The 23,338-nt window shown below is 42.6% G+C and overlaps 1 protein-coding gene across 1 annotated transcript in view; it reads left to right on the forward strand.

The window, feature by feature from the left end:
- Window positions 1-12,494, forward strand: part of ARHGEF26 (Rho guanine nucleotide exchange factor 26) — a 245,555-nt gene extending 233,061 nt beyond the window's left edge. The window contains exons 13-15 of the mRNA XM_019503171.1: window positions 8,063-8,130; window positions 8,662-8,766; window positions 11,105-12,494. Of these exons, the coding sequence (XP_019358716.1) occupies window positions 8,063-8,130; window positions 8,662-8,766; window positions 11,105-11,247 (316 nt within the window). The 3' untranslated portion in view covers window positions 11,248-12,494. The remainder of the gene's footprint in view (window positions 1-8,062; window positions 8,131-8,661; window positions 8,767-11,104) is intronic.
- Window positions 12,495-23,338: the final 10,844 nt, after the last annotated feature.

Below are 23,338 nucleotides of genomic sequence, written 5' to 3' on the forward strand. Positions count from 1 at the left end.
CTTTGTGGTGCTGAGCAGCCCTGATATACCAGTGCCCTGCCCATGCAATTGCCCGTCACTCCCAAACAGCCCCCCAGCCATGCTGGTGCCCCTCACTCCTCACCCACAGTGCCCTGGCCCTGCCACAGCCCCTCACTCCCAACCCACAGGCGCTCTGGCATTGCTGATACCCCCATTCAGCACTCACAGCTTCGCCCTCCAACCCCCTAGCTGGTGCCCTTGCTCACCAACCACAGCCCCCTGGGCCCTGCTGGTGCCTCTCACTCACCACCCACAGCCACCCAGCCCTATCGGTGCCCTTCACTCATCACCCACAGCCTTCTGGGCCCTGCAAGTGCCCCTCACTTCTCACCCAGAGCCTCCCGCCCCTCCCAGCCCTGCCAAAGGAGTCCCCAAGTTGCCCAGGCTACAGGGTCAGAGACCTGGGTCTGCAGCCCCCTGATCCTCCCAGCAGCACCTGGGCCCCAGCTGCCACATGTGGGAAGCAGCAGCTGCTGCAGCAGAGTGGACCATAGGGTCCAGCTCCCTCTCCCCCATAGGCAGCACAGCTGGGACACAGCCTGTAAGGGAAGGATGTGGGCTTCCCTCTGTGGGCTTGGGCTCCCTGCCCTGCTGCCCTCCCTCTGAGGCCCCTGCTGCTCATGACAGGGCAGAGCAGGACCAGGTGGGGACCTCAGTGCTGCCACCGTGAGCCCTGTGCTGCCATGATGAGGTGCCCCCTGCCAGCCCAGCAGCACCGAAGGGCACAACTTGGTGCTACCACCCCTGCTGCTGCTGTGTGGGCAGGGGGCACCTCACCATGGCAGTTCAGGGCTCCTGGTGGCAGCATTGAGCTTCCCCACCCTGCTTTGCCATGCTGTGCTGGGTCTTGCCCACTGGGCTGCGGAGGTCCTGGGGAGACTGCAGCAGGGCAGGGAGCCCAAGCCCGCAGCAGGCACCCTGACCCCCATCCAGTGCACAAATCAGGGGGGCACATGCCCCTCAATGCCCCCCTGGGAGTGCATGCAATGGCAGGGAGCCAGCCCCCATGCCTGGATGAGCCTCCCACGGCCCCTTCCTTCTCCCTGCCCAGGCCCTGTGGCCCCTGTGGCATCACAGCCCTACGCCCCAAGCCTCATGCACCACCGAGGTGCCCCAGCCCTGCCCAGCTCCGCCCCTCCCTCACTATGGAGGCCTCAATCCCTCCCTCTCCCCACAAACTTACCTGTGAGGACCTGGTCTCCAGGCTGCCTGGAAGACATGTGCACACATGCACATGGCACCCCCTGCCTAATTGCCCTTCTCCTACTCCCTGAAGCCCTTTGTAGGCTGGAACTCTGCCAGCCTACACGGGGAACCCCACTGTTTCTCACGCTTATCTCCTTTAAGAGAAAATCTGGGTTTTACCATGTTTTCCGTGGCGAATGGAAAACCCGGATCCCTGCTCATCAGCTGACGATCGCACTTTTCTTCTGAAGCTGCACTGAGTGGCGCAGTCACACAGTTTGGATCCTTTTGACTGCTGTTTTCCATGAGAGCAGCTGATTTGCCAAAACAGACACATGTCAGGACAGGCCTGGGCAGTCCTGATGAGATGAGGGGGCTGTTATCTTACATTATAGCTCCACCATTTATGGGCAACAGGGCAAGAGGCCCCCGACTGAAGTGATTCAGGAAGCACAGGAGGAGGAAAGTGAAGCTGGTCCCAGCTGGGCAGAGAGAACAAAATGCTAATTGCCCCTCAGTGTGTGGGGGGCATGGGGGGTGCCAAGAGCCCCTCACAGCCTGAGACTCTGACAGCTGCAAAGGGAAAAGCCACAGTTTCCCACATTTTTCTCCTTTAAATGAGAATCCATTTTTAAAGTTTATTCATGACCCTTTCATATATTCTTGTGATCCACTTTTGGGTTGCGGCCCAGGGGTTGAGAAACGCTGATTTAGATCGTGGCTTTACTTCAGAACACAGAGGTAGCTCTAGTCTCTAGGGTAACTAACTAACGGTTTTAAATCTCTTATGAAAGTTATTTTTAAGGCAAATTAAATGGCATAAGCTGTATTTGCAAATCATCCTGAGCTGCATTGCAGGCATCGCCATCTGATCCTGTAAAACAGGAGTGTCCAACTTGCAGCCACAATTGCCATAAGTGGCATAGACAACCTGAATGTGCAGCATACAGCAGATCAGAGAGGGGTCAGGCAACACAGCAGCAGGGAGGGTGGGAAGCAGAAATCAAAGCAGGAGACAGGACAGTATAGGACAGGAAGGGTATTAGGGGGACTTGGGGGGGCTAATTTGTGGCCTGCCTACCAAAAAGGTTGGCCTCCACTGCTATAAAATATTGCATTTGCTTGTGCAAGTTTGGTAATTGTGTGCACAAATGTGAACACCACTGTAGATTTCTGAAGAAGAAATACTGTTTTATAAATGTTTTATAAAGCAGTTATGAAACCCCATTCAAAATGTATTTCCTGATCATGCAGGCACACACCAGCCAGCTCTTTGAGAGGTCTAAGAAAATATTCCTTTTGTGCTGCCTTTTCCTCATTGGCATGTAGTTTGAGTTTTAATTGCTATTTTTACTTTTTATGTTTTACTATTTTAGCATTTTATGAAATTATATCTAGGCACAGATTCCACGCAGGTGGAAATAGCTACTGTAAAGTACAGATGTACTTTAAGCCCTAATAATAGTAGTAACAGAACAAGGAAAAGCTCTGCTAGATTATAAAGTTTATTGTCCTGAAACTAGGATTTGTATCAGATTATTTACAATGATGTTTGTGTGATTGAGCAGTGGGATACAGTGCAGAAAGAGTGCCAGAGAATTCTGCATAGCCTTGGGCAGAGCTATGAATCAGGGTAAGGATAGAGGTGGTCCTTGTTCTGTTGAGGCAGTTTCAAGGAACATCCTGCTTTTGACTACAGCAACAAGAAGTGTCTTGTTCTTTCTTATGGAAACCTCAGAGAGGGCATCATTTTCTTGGGATGTCGTTAGCAACCAAGAAGCCCTCCACAGAAGCAACAGATTTTATCTGTCTCATTGGAAGCCGGAGGCGGGTGGAACACATGAAAACATTAACCACACAGTGCTCTTGACATATCCTAAACTGGAAAGTTTGCCATTTTAGACTTGTTTTCAAAGTTGAGAACAACTCTGAAAGAAACTATAGATCATTATTTTTCCTTTTAAAAGCATCATTATAAAATGAATCAAATGTGTTCTGAGTTGGCACACGGTGTGGCCACACTGTAATGCATTTGTAGATGTTTAGTTTTTAATAAAATATTTTAATTTATTAATTTATTGTTGTGACTATTAGCAACTAATTATATTCTCTACCACCATTCATAAACATAACAATGCAGCAAAGCCTACTTAGGAGGAAAAATCCAGAAAATAATTACTGGGTTTGAAAGTTGTCACTGTGCCCTTAAGACTGATGCTAAAATGGGGAAAACACAGAAGAATAAAAACCTAACCAGGCAGGTCAAACTGAATGAGTCAGTGGTGTTTATACATGCAAAGAGTTCTGCATTATAAATATAAGATATTACTGTTAGTTTGAGGGGTCAGTTTCCCAATTACTGTTTGATTATTTCTGGCAATCTGGATGCTGAGTGCTAGTTGGTGAAATTGTAGATTGTTCTTCATGGATCAATCTTGGCATTTGGTCTGTGAGGGGAAACTTAGATCTTATTCAGCCTAGTGTGAGGGGAATCAAGTAGAAAGAAGGGAAAATGCCACCATGAGACTATATGTCTAAAGCTTGCCAATTACTTCTGCTAATACTACTACTGCTGTTATTTAAAAAGAACCATTTGTCATAAAATCAGCATGTGCTTTTTACATGTATGCTTCTTATACATTCATCCTGGGATGGATATAATACTCCTGCCACTGATGCATTGATTCAAATTAAATTGTCACTTAGCATAAGAAAATCCATATCTGACCCTGGCAGCTCACCTGACGCACAACCAGTCTGATGCTTGACACCTTAGTTGAAGGCTCCAAAGGAGAATGTCCCTCAGCTCCTGCAAGTTCTTCAGAATCATCTTTCTTTTCTGTCTGTACCATTAGACATAGTTTAGAAGGACATTTTCTTGTCTATCCTTTCAAATTAGAATTGTCAACTTCTTCCCCTCACCCAGACTCACTTCAAAGAAGAATGGCTTGTGCCGCGAAGATCACTGGTTTCCTTTTAGAAAAGTTCACGGGCCAACAGTTAAAATAAAAGGAAAATATGGAAAATACCACCATGTAAATAGCATGGTTTAGATCCTGTTAGATGTTAAACTTGTCCTCATGTATATGCACAATTAGCGTGACAAAATGTGATGGCCCATGTGTTCAAGTTGGTTGCAACATAAAAAGGATGGATCCACCACCAAAATGGCAGATTGACAGCAAAGAAGTTACTGTTTCAAACATCAGCTTCTTTGTCTTGTCAAGATGAATGTAATGTATGGCTAGGTCTTATACTCCCCACTATCCCACAGTGCTCTTGTCTACCTCCCCACCTCCTGCTCCAAGGGGAAAGGCAGGGGAGGCAGAGCAGCTGTCTCCTCGATTTCCTGCCCAGCAGGGAGCTGTCAAGTAAGCTTGCAGGCTGCCCCGTCCCTGAGGATCTGATTTGTTTTATCACTGGCTTGATCCTTGTATTGTTCTTTAAAACCATACAAAATACATGTAAAGTATTACCAAATAAAAATAGTAGAGTTTTCCAGTTACTTAGCACAGATATAGATAGCAAAGAATTGGGGTGAAGAATTAGGGCTAGATTGCAGAATTTCAGTTATGGAACTAAAATGCTTATTATATTTAGACACCATGCCAATCTTCATATAACTAGTAGATTATTCTCTTAGATTTTTTTTTCAGCCAGAAGTGATTTTTTTTTATTTATGTAGGACAATAAGCAGACTGTGTGGCATTCATGAGTGTGAAATATCTGCTAGAAGGAGGGAAGAGTCTCTGTGCATATTAACATTTTTAAACTCCTAAAATTCATTTTTACAATATTTTTGTTCCCAAGGAAAATAAAAACGACTCATGCAAAATAATGCATAACCCATCTAGGGCAAGTACATAAAAGTCCATTCCACACCCTCCATTAAGGGCATTTCTGAATACTTCTAAATACAAAACCAATATCTAGGGCTGACTGGAAAATTGGGGGTGTTGGGGAATATTCTCATATATAGGAAGATTTTCTACCTTTTAAAGAAATATCAGAACTCACAAACTTTGCTTTGGAAATGCTACCTCATTTGTTCAGAATGCCTCATACCTTTCCAGACTTGGTAGCCACACTACATTGCCTTTGCTATCTCCCTTCTTTTTTTCTGAGCCACTGTGGTACATTATAGGTGATATAGTAACTTGGAGGGACTATGCTAGAGGAAAAAATGGGGACACAATGGATACAAATTAAAACTCCCACAATGGGATTTCTAATATGATTTTTTTCAATATTCAAGTGTTTGTATTTTTGACAAAAAAATACAAATCTTTTGAGTGTAAATTATGCTGACTGAATGTAAATTTGATACTTGTAGATATCAAATTTACATCCAATTAGTTACTGCGCAGTAACGTTGTGTGTATGGACTGACTTGGGGCTAAAGGTGTCAGAGGACCACACCCCCATGTACAAACTCCTATTTAGAACACATTTATCCTATGACTCCTTTAGTCCCAAGTCAGTCCACACACACAGTGTTACTGCAGTAAGGTGTCTACATGTGCACTATTGCACAGTAACTAACTGAACTTAAATTTGATACCTGTATGATATAGATATCAAATTTATGCTCAAGTCGGCATGTCACCATATTTACTACACAGTACAAGTCTAAATGTGCACATGTAGATGTACCCCTTATGTACAAACTCTTTCGTAGAACACATTTATCCTGACACCTTTCAAATGTACTCTCCTAACAGGATGTTGGCTTGAATTCACAAGGTTTATTCACTGAAGTCTAACTATATTATGCTATCACTGTAAAGTATTGGTTACACTTCTTTGGGACACACTGTTGAATTTTGGTCAACCTACCTGAAGACATAATTAAATAGAGGGCAGCTGCTTTAAAGGCAGCAAAGATAATAAATACAGTGGATAAATGGAGTTGTACTTATATGGAGGGATTGATATAATTTTGATTATGTACTTTTGAAAGCAATTGCGCAAAAGAATTATTACAAGGCTAAACCTGATTATTCAAGGTTGCTTAACAGACCAGACCTAGAGGTCATTTATTGAAACACAGAGAGAATAAGTGTTGAAAGAATTTATGAAAATAATTCTATACTAACTTTAGTCCCAAGTCAGTCCACGCACAGCATTAATGCATTTTAATGCCTGCATGTGTAGATGCCAGCCTATTCCTACTTACTGCATAGTAATTTACTGCATAGTAATTTAAGCTGGCATAAATGCATGCATGCATGCCCAGGGAGTGGGTTTTAAGCATAGGAGGTGGTTTGATAGATGACCAAAGGGAGTGCTCAAATGAAAAATTCTGATAGACATGACAGGAAAAGTTATGAGCTTAAAATCAATGTGCACGACAAAGGATTCAAGTGTAACCTGGCATGGTCAAAGTGCAGAAAGTTGTTCTTGGTAGCAGCATTTCAAGAGGCAGACTGGGGAGCGAGATGCGATTCCAAGATGACTTTCTTTTGTCTGGTGATCCTTTAAAACTGTTCTAATACTTCCATACTTCAACCATTTCTTTTAAAACACTGTTCTAACACATGCATTCCCTTGATGTCATATTCCAACTGACACCGGTTTTGAAATACTGAAATGTTATGTTAGTTAATAAATACCTCTGAACATATTACATAATTTGTGTGCATAATTTATTCACCTGAAACATGGGATGTGTATCTAAAAGAGTTCAGTAACTGGCTTTTAAAAGCACTTGGGAATTCAGATTTAAAAATGTATCTTAAGAATCCATTTTTCTGCTACCTGAACCATCTGAACATGTTAGACTCTCTTTAACAACAGTCAGACAAAATAATGTGTTTAATTAAAATGGTTGTTTCACAAAATGAGCTATATACTTGCATCCCAGCATGGTGAGTTGGAAGTCAGATCTTAATTTTTCAAAGATCAGAAACATTCAGCTTAAATTGTAGTTCAGGGTATTGAATTGAGTAACCCATAATAATCTTTTGTTTTCCAATCTAAACTGCCCAGTACCTCCTTGATCCTTATCCCACTTACACATCTCCCAAAATTGTTCGTTTAATCTAACTCTTCCTATGCCCATCTCTACTCACTTAAAAAAATCTCAGGATAGTCTATCTAAAATCAGTTGTTTGGCAAGGTAATGTTTAGGGTTAAGCTGGATATTTGTGATATTTCTCACAGACTTCCCAAGTCAGCATAGCCAAGGGACAGAATGTGTCCCTTCTTTCAGAACATATGGAAAGTTTTTGTTTGTTTGCTCGTTTTTGAAAGAGATCAGTTTTCCTTTCTAAATATACATCCAGCCAAGTTGCAGCTATAGGACAATTCAGCATTTCTTTTTATTGTCACCATTCTGCAAAAATGTTCTTGTCTGTAAGATGCACTGCATGTTAGTTTTTATAGAAAAGGGTGTTCACAAATATACTTCCAAATGCTTCTCTTTTAATGAAAATATTACTTTTGAGTTATTTGTTAGATTAGAAATAATATAAAAGCTACTGGTTGCAGAGATTAAGGCAGTGCTTATATTATAATTAAATGTGCACACAAAACCAAATTTTTCAAGTACTTCTTTTAAAACACTGTTCTAACATGTCCCCAAATGAATAAAGTGTTCTTTTGCTCCTCCTTTATCAGAATACCACTTCTACAAAACAAAAGCAATATCATTGGTCATTTAAAATATCTTGCTATATTTTAATTTTGAAGTATTTTTAGGAAAATCTATCTTGCCATCTTGTGAAATTAAAAGAAAACATGCTTTCCTCCCATGAGAAAGGAGAAAGATTCAAATCCGGAGTTGTGAAAAGGGCAGGACCTCTAACACTCTAAGGTCAGCAGTCTTGGAAACTGAATTTGTCTCAATTGTTTACAGGAGTGAAAGAGCTCGCTGGATTACCACACTTGGACAGAACAGCGACAGACAGAACACAGACAGGACAAGTAAGCAAGAGACAAGACTGTTCAGACAGTTGACATGAAAACAGAAATATACTGCCCCTTGGTGGTTAAACTGAACAAGTGTAGACTGAAAAAAGAAATGTATTTCCCTACAAAAAACGGTCATCTGTGTTCCCTTTGAAATTGCTCTTTTCCTCTAACATAACCAAAGTTTGACCTTTTGTGCACACAGTGAACCAGGTGGGGTTTTGTGGAGGTTCTTTGAGAGGTTCCGTTTTACACATTATTATATTCCTTGCATTCATTAACATTGATCTGGTCAATTATATCAGCCTATTACCTGGCTGAGGTGGAGAAAGCCAGAGCTTAGGCACATAACCTAAATTCATGTTTGTGTGTAGCTATCAAGTGAAAGCCCGTTGGCTAATGTTCTACACTACTGAGATTACTTGAACAATTTTATTTTGTTACAGCCTAAAATCGGGATTTACTATGCCTTCTTGTATTGTTAAAATATAAAGATATTGATTTCTTATATGCATCTTAATCCAGTAAGTCCTGTTTCTTCCCCAGCGTTGACTCAGGTGGAGATCATCAGAACTTACACTGCAAAGCAGTCAGATGAACTATCCCTTCAGGTTGCTGATGTGGTTCTAGTTTATCAAAAAGTGAATGATGGTAGGTGAACATCTTTCTGCTTAGTTAATGCTAATGCTGTCAGCAAAGCAGATTATTTTGTTGGAAGAATTCATTTTTCCTTGTAGCATTTTCTCTACAACAAAACACGGTGTCAGCCTAGGTATCCCCTTCCCTACCCTTTGTATTCTAATCACTGCCTTCTATTTAGCAGTCTGCTTCTTTCAGTCCCTTCAAAGTATCCAGTGAAGTAAGCCCTCTGTTTACAGAAGTTTTTCCTATACATCAGCATAGATTCACCAAGGGCAAGTCATACCTGACCAACTTGATTGCCTTCTTTGATGAGATGACTGGTTCTCTGGAGGTGGGGAGGGCTGTGGACATGATATACCTTTACTTTAGCAAGGTTTTTGATATGGTCTCCTCCTACAACATTCTTGCAAGCAAGCTAAGGAGATATGGGTTGGATAAATGGGCTATAAAGTGGATAGAAAACTGGGTAGATTGTCCAGTTCAAAGGGTTCAAAGGGTACCAGTCAATGGCTTGATGTCTAGCTGGCAACTGGAATCAAGTGGAGTGCCCTAGGGGTCAGGTCTGGGGTCAGGTTTGTCCGATATCTTCATCAATGACCTGGAAGAAGGGATGGAGTGCACCCTCAGGAAGTTTGTAGATGACACCAAGAGTGGGGGGGGAAGTAGTAGACATGCTGGAGGGTAGAACTGGGTTTCAGAGAGGCCTTGAAAAATTGGAGGATTGAACCAAAAGAAACCTTATGGGGTTCAATAAGGACATGTGCAAAGTCCTGCACTTAGGACAGAACAATCTCATGCAGTGGTAGAGGCTGGGAACTGACTGACTAAACAGCAGCTCTTTAGAAAAGGACCTGGGGGTTACAGTGGACAGTAAGCTGAATATGAGCCAACAGCGTGCCCTTTTTGTGAAGAAGGCTAACAGCATACTGGGCTGTATTACTAGGAACATCACCAGCAGATCAAAGGAAGTGGTCCTTCCCCTCTATTTGGCACTGATGAGGCCACGTCTGGAGTAGTGAGACCAGTTTTGAGGTCCCCACTACAGAAAGGATGTGGACAAATTGGCGGGAGTCTAACGGAGGGCAACGAGAATGGTTAGGGGGCTGGAACACATGACTTCTCAGGAAAGGCTGAGGGAACTGGGCTTATTTAGTCTGGAGAAGAGAAGACTGAGAGGGGGTTTAATAGCAGCCTTCAACTACCTGAAGGATGGTTGCAAAGAGGATGAACCTAGACTGTTCTCAGTGGTGGCAGATGACAGAACAAGCAGTAATCGTCTCAAGTTGCAGCAAGGGGAGTTTAAGTTAGTTATTAGGGGAAAAAATCTCACTAGGAAGGTAGTAAAATACTGGAACAGATTACCCAGAGAAGAGGTGGACACTCCATTCGTGGAGGTTTTTAAGACCAGGCTAGACAAAGTCTTGGGATGATACAGTTGGGGATTGCCCTGTTTGGAGCAGGAGGTTGGACTTGATGACCTCCTGAGGTCCCTTCCAACCCTATTTTTCTATCATTCTGTGATTTTTTTGATCTCTTATTTAATTAGTCTATAAAGGTGCAACTCTATCCTGGCTTCTGCTTTGGGGAAACAACATGGAAAATCCACAGGTTTAGGACGAAATATTTAAAGGGCAGCCTCTGTTTATGAAGACATTATGGGAATCTCTCATTTGGAGATTTGCAGGTAGTTGCAGGTGTCAAAAAGCATTAAAATAGTTTTTGCATGAACCAAATTCTTAAACAGGCAGCCCCCTTAAAAGATTGGCCTTCAACATGGTCATGGCAAGCAGTATACACAGTACTTTGTCTTAATATTACATATGGGTATTTCACACTATAATGGGGTAATTTGTAATATGCTAAATTCCATGCGGCAAGGACTATAATTGATTATGAAATGCTGCGCACACAACAGTCCAGCTTGGCTGTTGCCAGTACATGCTGCCAAAATATAAATGTTAACTATAAAATGACTTGAAGGATACTGAGTAAATTGGACTCCCATTGGTTTCAAGGGACTTGAGGATATTCAACATAATCAAGCTCTTATTTACAACATGGTTGTTTGCTATCACTTACAGAGTGTCTGAGATCCAAAGATAACTGTTATTTGTCAAATATCCTATAGTTTTTACTACTTTATTGTTTGTTGTTCCCAGTCTGGAGTCACAATTAAACCAAATTGCCTAATGTGTGTATCTTACCCTTTACACATTAGAAGTGCATAGGTGGGATGGCTGACTGTGCACCAAGGTTCTCTCTAAAAGTGTGCCATACACAGTTCTTACATATGTATTTGAAACATGTTGGAAAGTATTTATTGTTGCCCCTCCATTCCCCTTTGCAGGCTGGTATGAAGGTGAGCGACTGCGAGATGGTGAGCGAGGTTGGTTTCCAATGGAATGTGCCAAGGAGATCACTTGTCAAGCCACAATTGACAAGAACATGGAGCGGATGGGGCGTTTGCTTGGACTTGAAACAAATGTATAGTGTCTCAGAGATCTGTTTTTTTCACTGCCATTTCTTAACTGCAGGATTTGCACTATATGCTGTCAGTGATGCCTTGCTTTTGTGCTGGTTGCTACACTACAGTAGACATATGGAAGATGTGGTTGTAGACATACAACATCAGTGAGGAAAAGGCATGCAGAAACCAGTCAGCAGTTCCTTGCATGCATCCCAAATCAGTTGTTAAAATCCCTGAAAATAAATTACCTTCTAAAGACACAATAACAAAATAGATATGATTCTTTATATAGTTGTCCCCTCCCAGTTTTATGGTATAAGGGAGCTCCTAAATGAATCCTGCCCTGACTCAACATCTAAATTGATACTAATCAGGACTGACATCCTAGGCTCTGGAGACTAGTTTTGACTTCACTTTCCACTTACCCACCTTTACATACTCTTCCCTGACCCTCTCTAGCCACACACATGCACTCTCCAGGCGCTCTCTCTCTTATTCATTGCAATTATTAAAAACAATTTTCCCCTTAGCTTTCTCTGCCCAGCTCTAACACCAGCCCCTCCCAACAGACTAAACCACAAGCAAGCAGTGGTGACAGCTCAGTATTTAGGCTTGTCATGCCTCATTGAAAAGCTGCAATGCAGCAATCTTGGCCTCAGAAGGTGTTGTTTGGAGGATCATATAGCAGCTCTCAAGTCCCTCATCTAACCATAATGAGTTTGATGAGTATATGCTGTATAAGGACCTGGGTTTTGCTAATGTCTCTGCCCCTGTTTTTTGGTGAGTCCATTCACTTTCTCTATATATATGTGTGTGTGAAGTGTTTCCATTACATTAGATTATTTTTTGTGTTAATCCTTTGAAACTAGAGTCCTTTGAGCTTTCCTCTTCCCTGCAATGGCTGGTTAATTCACACACAGTATGCCTTTATTTTAAAAAAAGAAAATTTTCTTTAACTTTTAAGGCCATAATTAAGTCACTTCTCTTCAAGATAGCAAAACTGATACATTTTCCAGGAACTGTAGGGGGAAAATCCAGACTGGTTCTTGGGGTGGTTCTTTTTTTCCTGGTGATAGTACTTATCTAGTCAGGCAGCTCCCATCTTGTGTCCTCCTAGTGTTATGGCAGTGTTGGGAAGGATTTTTCAAAGTGGGGATACCTGGGCACGGGAAGGTAGTGTGCAGCAGTGACATGGAATTTATAGATGGTGGCAGTAGCCGCGTGCAAGCTCCCCATGCTGCTGGCTTCGCGTCTGGCCATCTGTCAGCAGCCCCTGCCCCCCCACTCCCTGGCTGGCTGTCAGCACTCCCACCACACTTCCCCTCTACATCTGGCAGGGGTACCCACCAGAAGGGGTACCCTGTTTTACAAAGGTTGAAAACCTCTGTGCAGCGAATGCTGCGGTGCCTGCGTAACACAGAGGGAAGTGGGGAATAATTGCCTGCAAGTCTCTGCCGAGCTGCAGCCAGGGAGCAGAGGGGAGGGGCCAGCTCTGCTGTGGAGCAGAGAGCCTGCCCAGTCCAGAGAGCATACCAGGATGCTGGGGGTGTCTGGTTTATCTTAAACCAGCAAGGGGTCTGGCACAGACATTGCATAAGCTGGTTTGAGCCAAATCAGTTAAGTCTGATACTACATTCAACCAGATTTATCTCAAACCAATTTCAGCCATTTTCAAACCGGTTTATGTGCACTGAACATCTGTTCTGTTACAGGTTTAAATCATTTTCTGATCACTTAAACCGCTTTATGTGTAATGCCTGTCCCTAGCCTTAATCATGCTGGGGAAAAGGAGATGGTCTGGTGCTGAGGAAAATTTTCCAGGGAGTTTCTCTAGCCTCACCCTGCTAAGTTTTGTGTTGTTTGGTTCCCCATTCTAAAATGTGACCTGCTGCCATTAGATGCTTCAAGGTACATATATGAAAGAGGGAGGGGAATGATGGATAATTAAGTCCATGGATTTCACTTGAAATGGTTCAGGTTGGTTCACACATGTTCTTGCATTAGAAAAACATAAGTCATAATTGCATTGCAAGGCTCACCAGCTGAATTTTCACAGAATTTCACAAGAGAAGCAATCATTTAATGTTGTGTGCCCAAGATGTACCTGTAAATAGGATATAATTTTCAGTACATCTTTTGCATGAATAGGTCTGACAATTTGCACAAGATGCTACTGCACAATAGTGTTGGTGGGCACTAACCGTGATGCAACGCTACTGTGCAGTAACATCTGGAAAAAAAATGTGTGGGGACGCTACACGCAGTAACAACAGTGCAAGTACTAAATGACTGTGCAATAAGAAGTGCACAGTCTGCCACTCATGTAGACACAGCCAGTATGTATTCTAAATAGCTTCATCATTTTAAGGCATAGCTGATCACTCAGCAGAGTTGAATAAATGTTAACACAAAAATGAGGCAAAAACAAGATTTTTGGCTTGTAACATTTTCAGTCCATTTTGGAGGGCTGCACATTGTAATATATATTGTAAAATGTTTGGAATTTGATTTGTGAATGAATATAATGTTTCTAATGTATCTGTAATGATTAACCTCAAAGGTTAACTAGTAAAGCAGTGGTTTTCCATAAAACACTGTGAGTACCACACTGATCTTAGCAGTCTGACAAATGGTTATACAACCTGTGAATTAATTTATAAATGGACTGATGAAGTGGTAATGACAATATTGTAAACTTTATAAATTGGACAAAGTTTTATTTAACATAGTAAAAATACTGCTAATATTTTAACAACAGAATTTACTGTATGAAGGCAGGTGGTTAACATGGTAACTGAATGTAAATCCAGATATTAATTTTTTATCCAAGTTTTTTAATGCATTGTAAATATGTTCATGCCTACTTTTTGCAAAATACTTCAATTTTATAAATGTATTTTCCAGTTCTCCTTTTATGCAGAAATCAAAGACTAGTGTTATTAAAGTCAACAATCAATAAAACATCTTCAAATCCTTTAGCAAAAGATTAAAAGTTCCTCTTTTTCCTAAAAAAAAAAAAAAATACCAATCAAATGCAAATATTTGCTTTTGAATTAACGCCAAATAATTTCTTTGGAATTAACTAACTAGGCTTTATTGGTTTTAGATAGAACTATAATTCATTTGGATCTTATGTACTTTCCTGCTAACAAAATCCTCGCCTGGCAGCCTGTACTGATCCCAACCCTAACGCTAGCCAGTGGATCCCCTTGGCTGAAATTCTGTTTCGTTCCTGGCCAGCCAGATTTGGTCATCTATGTGCCAAAAATGCTACTTAGGTTCCAGTAGGAAGTCTAAGCCTGAGTGTGCACACAGTTGTATCTGCATGTAGGCGGGACATGCATACTAGATTGCCCATTGGCTGTGCTGTCAGATGCAAACTCCTTGTCTTCTAGGTCAGTGGTCTGCAAAGTGGGGTGCATGCACCCCAGGGGGTGCACAGGACAATCCATTGGGATGCGGGAAGAAAATATTAGAATGTCTATTTATATAGATAGGGGTGCATGATCAAAAAAGTTTGGAGACTACTGCTGTAGGTACATGAAAATCTGATTGACCAAAGCCCATGACCACCAAATTTAGATTATTACTTTCCATCTTTTCCTCAAAGGCTGGGGTTTTACGCCCCTCCTTACCTCCAGCATGGTGTGCTAACCACCCACACTACAAGTCAGTTATTATTTTGGCCCTTCCGCAGCACATTTTTTTTGAAGAAGAGGTACTGCTCTGTTGTGTAGTGTATTCATTTAATTTCTTTAAAAAAAAACAAAACACATGACAGACAGCAGTGCAGGAGGAGCCTCTGCCTCTCTGAAAACATGGACCCAGGCTAGAACCAAGGGCTTGCTTGCCTCTGAGGTCACACGTCACTTAACCCTCTCACTGCTGTTCCTCTTCTTGGCCCCATATATTTCCCACATAACCCTTCTTGTAGCTGCCTCATAAGCTAGTTTCAACAGGAGCACTAGACATCAGCCTTTGGGCTAATACATGGCATGGGAGTTAGAGTGTTATGCTGGGAAATCAGAAAAACCCAGGTTTAACGTCCCCTTGGATGAGGGGGACCTAAAACCCAGGTCTTCTGACTTCCTAGTAACTGTCCTAGTCACTCAGCTAAGGAGAAAACATGGGAAGTCTCTCTCTCCCAGCCCTCAAATTATGCCTAGTAAAGCCTACTGCACCTCAGCCTTAACACTAGCCCCACAGCCACTTCTCACTGCAGCCCTAGACTCTGCACATCTAAACCCTGACCCTAACCCAGGATTCCCTACTAATCGTAGCCCAGCAGTCATTACTTCTCCAGGCCTTATCCTGCTGTACCTCTAGTAGCCCCATCACTACCTACAGCCAGGGAACCCCTACTCATCCCAGCCCTGGGACTCCTCCAGGCTGGGTCAGGGGGTGTCGTCCATAAGTGGTGCTGAGTTCGGTTATGCCTGGGGCCAGTAGAGTCTAGAGTTTGGTCAGGTAGGAGTGAGGTGGGGCAGGAGGTCTGGGGCTGTAGGGTCCCCTGGATTGGCTTTCCTCCCCCTAGATAGTGCTCAGGTCACTGCAGCATTGAGCCAGGCTTTCTTTGCTGTTCTTTCCCTTTATTTCCATCTACCTGCCCCTCTCAACTGCCATTCAAGACACCCCTACCTGGGGGTGTGGAGGGAGCACTTTGCCCTGCCTAATTCATGAGTACGGGGGTGAGGCCCTTTAACTGACTGGTAGGTTCACAGTTTCCTCTCCTTGGCCCTGCTGTCTATCCATGTTAGCCTGTGAGTATTACATTGAAAATTCAGAAATACAAAATGGGGGCAGAAGCTAAAACCCCAGGCACCATCTTTTCCAGGAAAGCACCCTCCCACCCTACCTCCATCCTCCTCAGAGCCACAAAACCAGGTTTTTCTATGGGGTCTGGTTGGCTAAAATTTACTATATTTTAAGGACTTTCACTCTGGGTAGGCTCCTGTCACCACTGCCTGAACACTGCCCTCAGCACTGCATCCCTTCTTCAGGTGCAGTTTGTGGCACATGCTGCCACTGTCCACAGTCTCTGCTGGGCCCTGGTTCCCACCCTGGTACCAGAGTAGAGCCCAGGATGCAGCTGACTGCTCCCTTCCAGCCAGGTGTGCCAGCCACCTACCTGAGCCAGGGAAGCTCCAACAGCAGCAGTAGCTCAGCCCTACATGTAATCATGAAAGGTGAAGGAAGATGTGGCTGTAGCAGGGCTTGGGGATGTGGGCAGGTGGAAAATGGGCTTACATGCCCTAACCTAAACAGCTCCAGAAGTCACCAGAAACCAGACTGACTACGTGGGAAGGGAACTTAGACCTCACTATCCACATGGAAGCAGAACATTAGTCTGGCAAAGCCTACGAATCAGGCAAGCTGCATAACTAGTTGCAAAAAGATCCATCTAATGAGAATCCCACCCATTCTCCACGCCAGTGTTTCATAACAACACACAGAACTACCTTGAGTCTCTTCACAGACCGAGCCAGGAAGGGACATAAAATCACAAGCTGGCAGTTGCTAAATTCAAGATCTGGTCATCAAAAAACAGATATTTTAAAGCACAAGGAGCATCTCCAAATATTATTTCTGCCTAACACAGAAATGTAGAAGCCACAACAAAGATAAAGACAGATAAAAACATAAGTGCTAACTGGGTAAGACTAATGGTCTGTCTAGTGCAGCAGTCTGTCTCTGACACTGGTAGAAATGGATGCTAGAGGGAGAGTGCTGAACTGGGTATATCTGAAGTGATCCATCTCCTCCTCAATAGCCTCCCTGGCATCCATCATTGTTAGTTTAGAGATGCCAGAGGAAACATTTCCAACCATTCTGTTCAATAGCCCTTAATAGATCTAGAATCCATGAAGTTGTCTAAATACCATTGAAAACAACTGTCTCAGGAAATATATAGGCATCAGTTGGAATGAATTTACAAGAAATGTTGACCTCTGTCCCAATTCAACAATCTTTTATCTCCAAACCTATCCAGAAAAGGAGCTGGGAACACTGAGGAGCTGCATTTTGAATCAAGCCAGAGCCTCTGTCATGACTAACACTCAACTGAACACAAAAAGGGACAACTGAAGGAATTCTTCCATTGAACTATTCTTAGCCAGCAGATTTAATGCATAGCACAGTCAGAACAGCTGAGGAGAAATAAGGGTGGTAGACCTGTTTTGTGCTCTACACAGTACTGGCTTTCTAACAAAGTACCGCTCATCCAGGAGCTTAAGAACCTCTTTCTAAGAGTTGAAGACCATTGACCTGAAAACCAGCTGTCAAAGGGTCTGTCGGAAACCACAAGCTGCTGGTTAGACAAAGCTGGGATATTTCTCCAGGTGTACTCCATCCAAACAGCAGATTCAGAAATTCTCAAAGCAGTTCAAGTTTCTGGGTTAGGGACAGACATTACACATAAACTGGTTTAAGTGATCAGAAACTGGTTTAAATCTGTAACAGAACAAAATTTCAGTGCACACAAACCACTTTCAAAATGCCTGAAACTGGTTTTAAGCTAAAGCTGGTCTGAATGTAGTACCAGACTTCACTGATTTGGGTTAAACCAGTTTCTGCAATATCTGTCCCAGACCCCTTCCTGGTTTAACTTAAACCAGAGTTCCCCAGGATCCCAGATGCTTTGCAGCCCTGGGCTGGGCTGTCTGCTCCAGAGAACAAGGCTAACCCCATTCCTCTGCTCCTTAGCCACAGCTCCAGCAGAGAGTGCACACACAGCAGGGTCTGCTTGGCTTCCACCTGCCCCCCTCCCTCCCCCACTCACTCCTGCAGCAGGGATCTGCACCCACCCTTGCATCTCCCATCGCACAGACCCCGGCCCCACAGACCCTAGGCATGTGGTATGCTAGCTAATGCTGAGAGGTGTCTGTGCATGTGTCTCTAATTTCACAGGGATAGCCAGACAGAACAGTGTGTCTGCTTAGGTTTTTTGGAACTAATCAACAGGTAGCTGGTAATGTCCCTCCCTTCCTTCCTTGGAAAAAGCTGTTCACGAACAGCTTGAACTTATGAGAGGGGCTTTTGCTTTGTTGATGGATTGCTAAACTCCGTGTTATCAGCTCTCTGCTGGCTCCCTTGCCTGTCAGGTTTGCAGACAGCAGGGAGAGGGAGATTGAAAAGCTCAGTATCAACATGCAGTGCACACCCCCATTTTGTCTCAGAGTGCTAGCCGGGGGCAGGGGTCTGGCAACACTCCAGCCTCTTGAGCGCTGACCGGGGAAAAGCCTGGCATGGTGCAAGCAGGGTGAGGGTTTACACCCCTCCCTAATCAGAGTGTCCTGTCAGGGCCCACCCTGCCCCTCCTCAGCTCAGTACTGTGGAAGGGGAGGGCTGTTCTAGCACCCCTTGGCTTCTAGCCTGAGCCAATGCAGGCATGTTTCTGCATTTCTTCAACGGAGGGAGTGTGTGCAGTTACAAACTGATTCAATCTAGGCAGGTGAGACTAACCTACAAAGATTGAATCAATTCAGGCTCAGGCTTTTTGAATGTCTGTCCCTAGCCTTAAGGTGCATTACTTACTTGTAAATTAGTGTTCACCATGTCATCCAATAGATGACTCGTATAATATTTTAAAAGGAGTTTCTGAACAAATAAAAACAATGTTAAGGTACTGGGTAGAAAGGGAAAACACTAATTCAGATATGAAAACACTGCCACACTCAAGGCTGCATGCATGCTTTTTAAGACATAGTCCAGTTTACCCAAGAGTCGTTTAATAGTTGCTTAAAAAAAGCAGTTTGATATCATCATCTTAGATGTACCAGTTCAGCAGTTCTCAACTTTTTGCACCTTACATCCCATCAACCTTTTGTCAAAAAACCCTGGCCACACTGATAAAAGCAAGACCCCACTGTTTGAGATATCCATTCATTCATCTATTTGAAATGCAAACAACTTTGATTTTTTCAAATTGGGCAGTGAGTTGAAGTCCCACCTACACAACCGTCATGTCCCACTAGTTGAGAAACACTGGATTAGTGCACCTGCTTAGGCCTACGTAAAGAAAGTTACATTCAGTAAGTTACATTGTAGCTCATTCCAGTTCCAACAAAAGAAAAAATAATGGAAGGAAAAAAGGCTGTAAATGTGTTCACAAACAATTTATATTCCATGATTCACCTAGCTGGAAACTGAAATCCTTCATTTGTATAGCATCTGGAAAAGGTATCAGGCAGGTAGAGTACTGCAATGTGTCATACCATTCCTTAAATCTTTCAGTGAGACTACTAGCTTTCCAACAAATTTCCACCTGTCCAGGAGCTGAAGAACCTCTTTCAAGACTTGAAGACCACTGACCTGGCAACCAACTGCCAAAAGGTCTGTAGGAAACCACAACTGGCTGATTAGACAAATATGAGATATATTCTCCAGGCGTAATGCAAAGGATAGCAGCCACTGCTGCTCTTTGAATGTAAAGGAACGTTGAAATGTAAAACAAGAAGGCAGTTTAATTTAATGGCCAACTTTAGTCATTTGTTTTTATTATTTGTGCAAAACAATTTAAAAGCAGATATCTTCGTCTTTTGCTAGCCTTGGCATTGTGATCCTCAACTTTGAGTTTACAAGTAGCAGCCAAAATTGTAAAGTACTGGAGCCTAACTTTATATCCTTAAAAATCATACTTTGGAAACTTAGAGTTTGATTTTCAAAAGTATCTTATGCTTCAGAAGAGCAAACCTCACTGCTGTCAGGATTTCAACAGGATTATGGGTCATCTGTATCTCTAGGGACCTGGTAGGATTTTCAAGCTAACTCTAAGCTAAGTACTATTTTCAAAAGAAGGTCATGGAGGGTAGATTTTCAAATGCACCTAGGTGCTCAGCTCCTAGTGGGGTTTCTACAAATGTTTAGACACTTATCTGTGTCCTTTAGGAGCCTAAGTATTCTCTTCTGAGCCCTATATGCCTTTGAAAATAGTTTTAGAATATTATTAATAGGGGTGCACTAATAAGAGTTTTTTTGGACTGATACTGATAGCCGATTTTTAAGGAGGCACATCATCCGATACCAGTCTGATTTCCAATAGGTAGCCTGGCAGGTTGAAGAGTAGTGTATAGCTGGTAAGTCTGTTGTGGTGGAAGGGGAGAGGGAAGGGAAGGGGTGTGGGGGCAGATGGAGGCCCCTGCGGTAAGGGAGTGGGGCTGAGGCAGGCACTGCCAAGCTGAGGTGGGGCACAGGGCAAAGCCATGACTTATCCAGGGGGTGCAGGGAGGGGGAAGTGGCCCCTGCCACTGCGCACTCCAGGAGGGCATGTGCCCCAGATTTGCATGTGGGCCAGGGTGGGCTGAGCTGCCACTGCGGACTGGCTGCACCGGGCTCTTTCCAGCAGTGGGCTGGGCCAGGCTGCACTGGGGGTGGCTGGCAGCAGCCCTGGGATGGAGGTATGAGGGTGCTGCAGCCACCCCAAAATTCACACCAGGCCCTGCTCCCAGTGCAGCCACTGCCCGCTCTGAGTGCAGTCTGACCTAGCCTCCCCTCTGGGAAGAGCCCAGCGCAGCCCCAGCCCCTGCCCACAGCAGCAGCCCACCCTGCCCTGCACAGATCCACAGGCACACGCCTTCCCAAGGTGCACAGAGTCAGGAGCCACCGTGCTGCACAAGTCGCAGCTCCATCCCATGCCCTGCCCTGCCCGGGCAGCATCTGCCCCACTCCCTCCCTCACCACAGAGGCCTTTATCTGTGCTCCCCCCCCCTCCACACCCCTTCCCTTCCACAACAGACTTAGCAGCTGGACACAGCTCCCCAAGCTGCTGGGCTGTACTCTTTACCACCTACGTGCTGTTCTGCATACATGCATGGGGCATTTATCAGCCAAATTATCAGCCACATCAGGCATAAAAAGCCGATTTGCAATACGGTCAATTTTCTTTACATTGGTGCCAACGCGATATCGAACCGATGTACCTCTAATTAATAATATATTAAAATGAATACAGAAAATCATTTGTAATCACTGCAGGATCACTGTGTATATATTTATTCAAACAAGGTAGTTCCTTTTAATGGTATATTTATCTGATGATGACATGAGTATCTATCTACATGAAATTGGTAATATAGCTCCTTGCAATAACAGAGTTAACTGCAAGTGTCATATATACTTTGCATACATATTTGTGATTTTACAGCTGCCTGACAGCACCCTTTAAACATAAAATGCTGGACCCACAGCAGCTATCCCTAAAGAAAGAAATGGTTTTAAAAAAAAGATGTGAAGACTGTTTAGCATAAACACAGTGTGACTGTGCGTCCAGCAGCAGGTGAGGTTTTATTTCCAGTGAATCACAATTTTAGATTCATATTATTATTAATAACAACAACAACAACAACAACAACAACATCAACAAGTCATCAAATTAAGCTTATTTTGCAGGAAGAACTGGAGCTGAATTGAAGGGTGAGTGAAAGCATCAAGATGTAGATCAGACTGCTTAAAAAAGCTACCAAATATATATATTATAAAAAAAATAATATCAACAAAAAGTCTTCACTTTCATTTAATCTTTATATGCAATTCTGAGTTGGATGTCTGGCAGCACTTCAATTCTGTATTTTTCATAATACTGACATAAGGTAATATTTTGACAATTCCATCCATTTTTGTTAAAAATCAAATAAAAGCTTTTGCTGAGCTGTCACTCCCATGTATGACACAGGCATTGGGTCTTTTGTAAAATCCATTAGGCTCTCTCATTTATCATGGAAAAAGTTACTTCAATCTTAAAAGGAACATGGAAACCTTTGAAGAAAAAAAATCAGGTCTCCAATACTAGACCGTTTACAGCCAAACAGAGGAACCCCTGCTATTTTGGACTCCATGCTTTTTAAGAACTGATTTGCAATTTTTCCAAGGAACTGACTTGTAGAGTTAAGAACAAGAATATTTGTTTGTATATGGATTTGTAATTTATTTTCTACAGAGCTGTTGTTTTTTGTTGCCCCCCCCCCCCAGCCTCAAGATGGGGCACTGGTATTATGAAGCTTGATCGTGATGGAGCTTTCTCCACATTTAGTATTCCCCTTTGGCCTAGAGCTTGTTCAAGTTTTTAAGAAATTTGTAAATACAAATGAATGATTTATTTTGTTGAAAGATTTGTTGCTTTTATTGTGTACTTGTTATTGTCAAAACATTGTGTTGTGGTAACAGTATATTTTTAATGGATATCAGGGGGTAGAGTTTAATAAATTCTCTTTATGCAAGGGTAGAGATACTAATTTAAAAAGTGAAGCAATTTTACACCTGAATAAAATAAGACTAAGCTACTGCAGTTTATCTTCCAGTGAGAGCAGCGGATGCAAAGTCTACAACATCCCCATTTATCTTAGGATACTGACAGATGAACAAACTATATTAAGGGGGAAGTTGCAATATCCAATAATTTTTTTTGCCTAATGGCAACTTTCCAAAGAACACCATCTAGATGTGTTAGATTAAAGTGAGTGCTAATCCTTATATCAAATAGAGAAAAACATACACTTGATCTTAACCTGGAAGAGTCAGAGAAACAGTAGGCTTTGTAGTCAAATAAATTTTAAATAGAAACAGATTTGTTACTGATTCACATTTTTTCAGGGTAAAGCTAGGAATTTCTTAACTATAATATCAGATGATATTCTAAATCATAAATAAGACAAGCATATAGCTTATGTGCACATACTTGGAAGTACTCAAAACACAAAACAGACTAGAAATAGCTGCAGCTTTAACAAAAAACCCCAAACAAAACCCTTTAATGTAACATTAAGTGCATACCTTCACTTTAAAAAAAAAAAAATCAGGATGAGTTTAAAGCTTTGAAGTTTTAATTTTATTCTGATTTTTTTTTTTAAATCTATAGTAAATACTTCCCTTATTCTGAAATTTTACTCAAACTGATCACTGGGCGTAAAAGAAAAACAAAAGATGTAATGATTTGGATGAAGGGAGAGCAGATTAAAGTTTTAAATAGTGATTCTTCACACTACAATGTTAACTGTTTTGTCAAGAAGTTTGGTTTCTAACAGACTGAAGGAAGCTTCAGTAAAAATGCTGCATGGTTGTAACTGTTTTTGACAACACTAACTACTAGCATCTATTTCCTCCCCAAAAATCCACAGGCAG

The sequence above is a fragment of the Gavialis gangeticus genome, unplaced genomic scaffold, assembly GCF_001723915.1.
Source record: "Gavialis gangeticus isolate Ggan-Ray unplaced genomic scaffold, GavGan_comp1, whole genome shotgun sequence".
NCBI lineage: Eukaryota > Metazoa > Chordata > Crocodylia > Gavialidae > Gavialis > Gavialis gangeticus.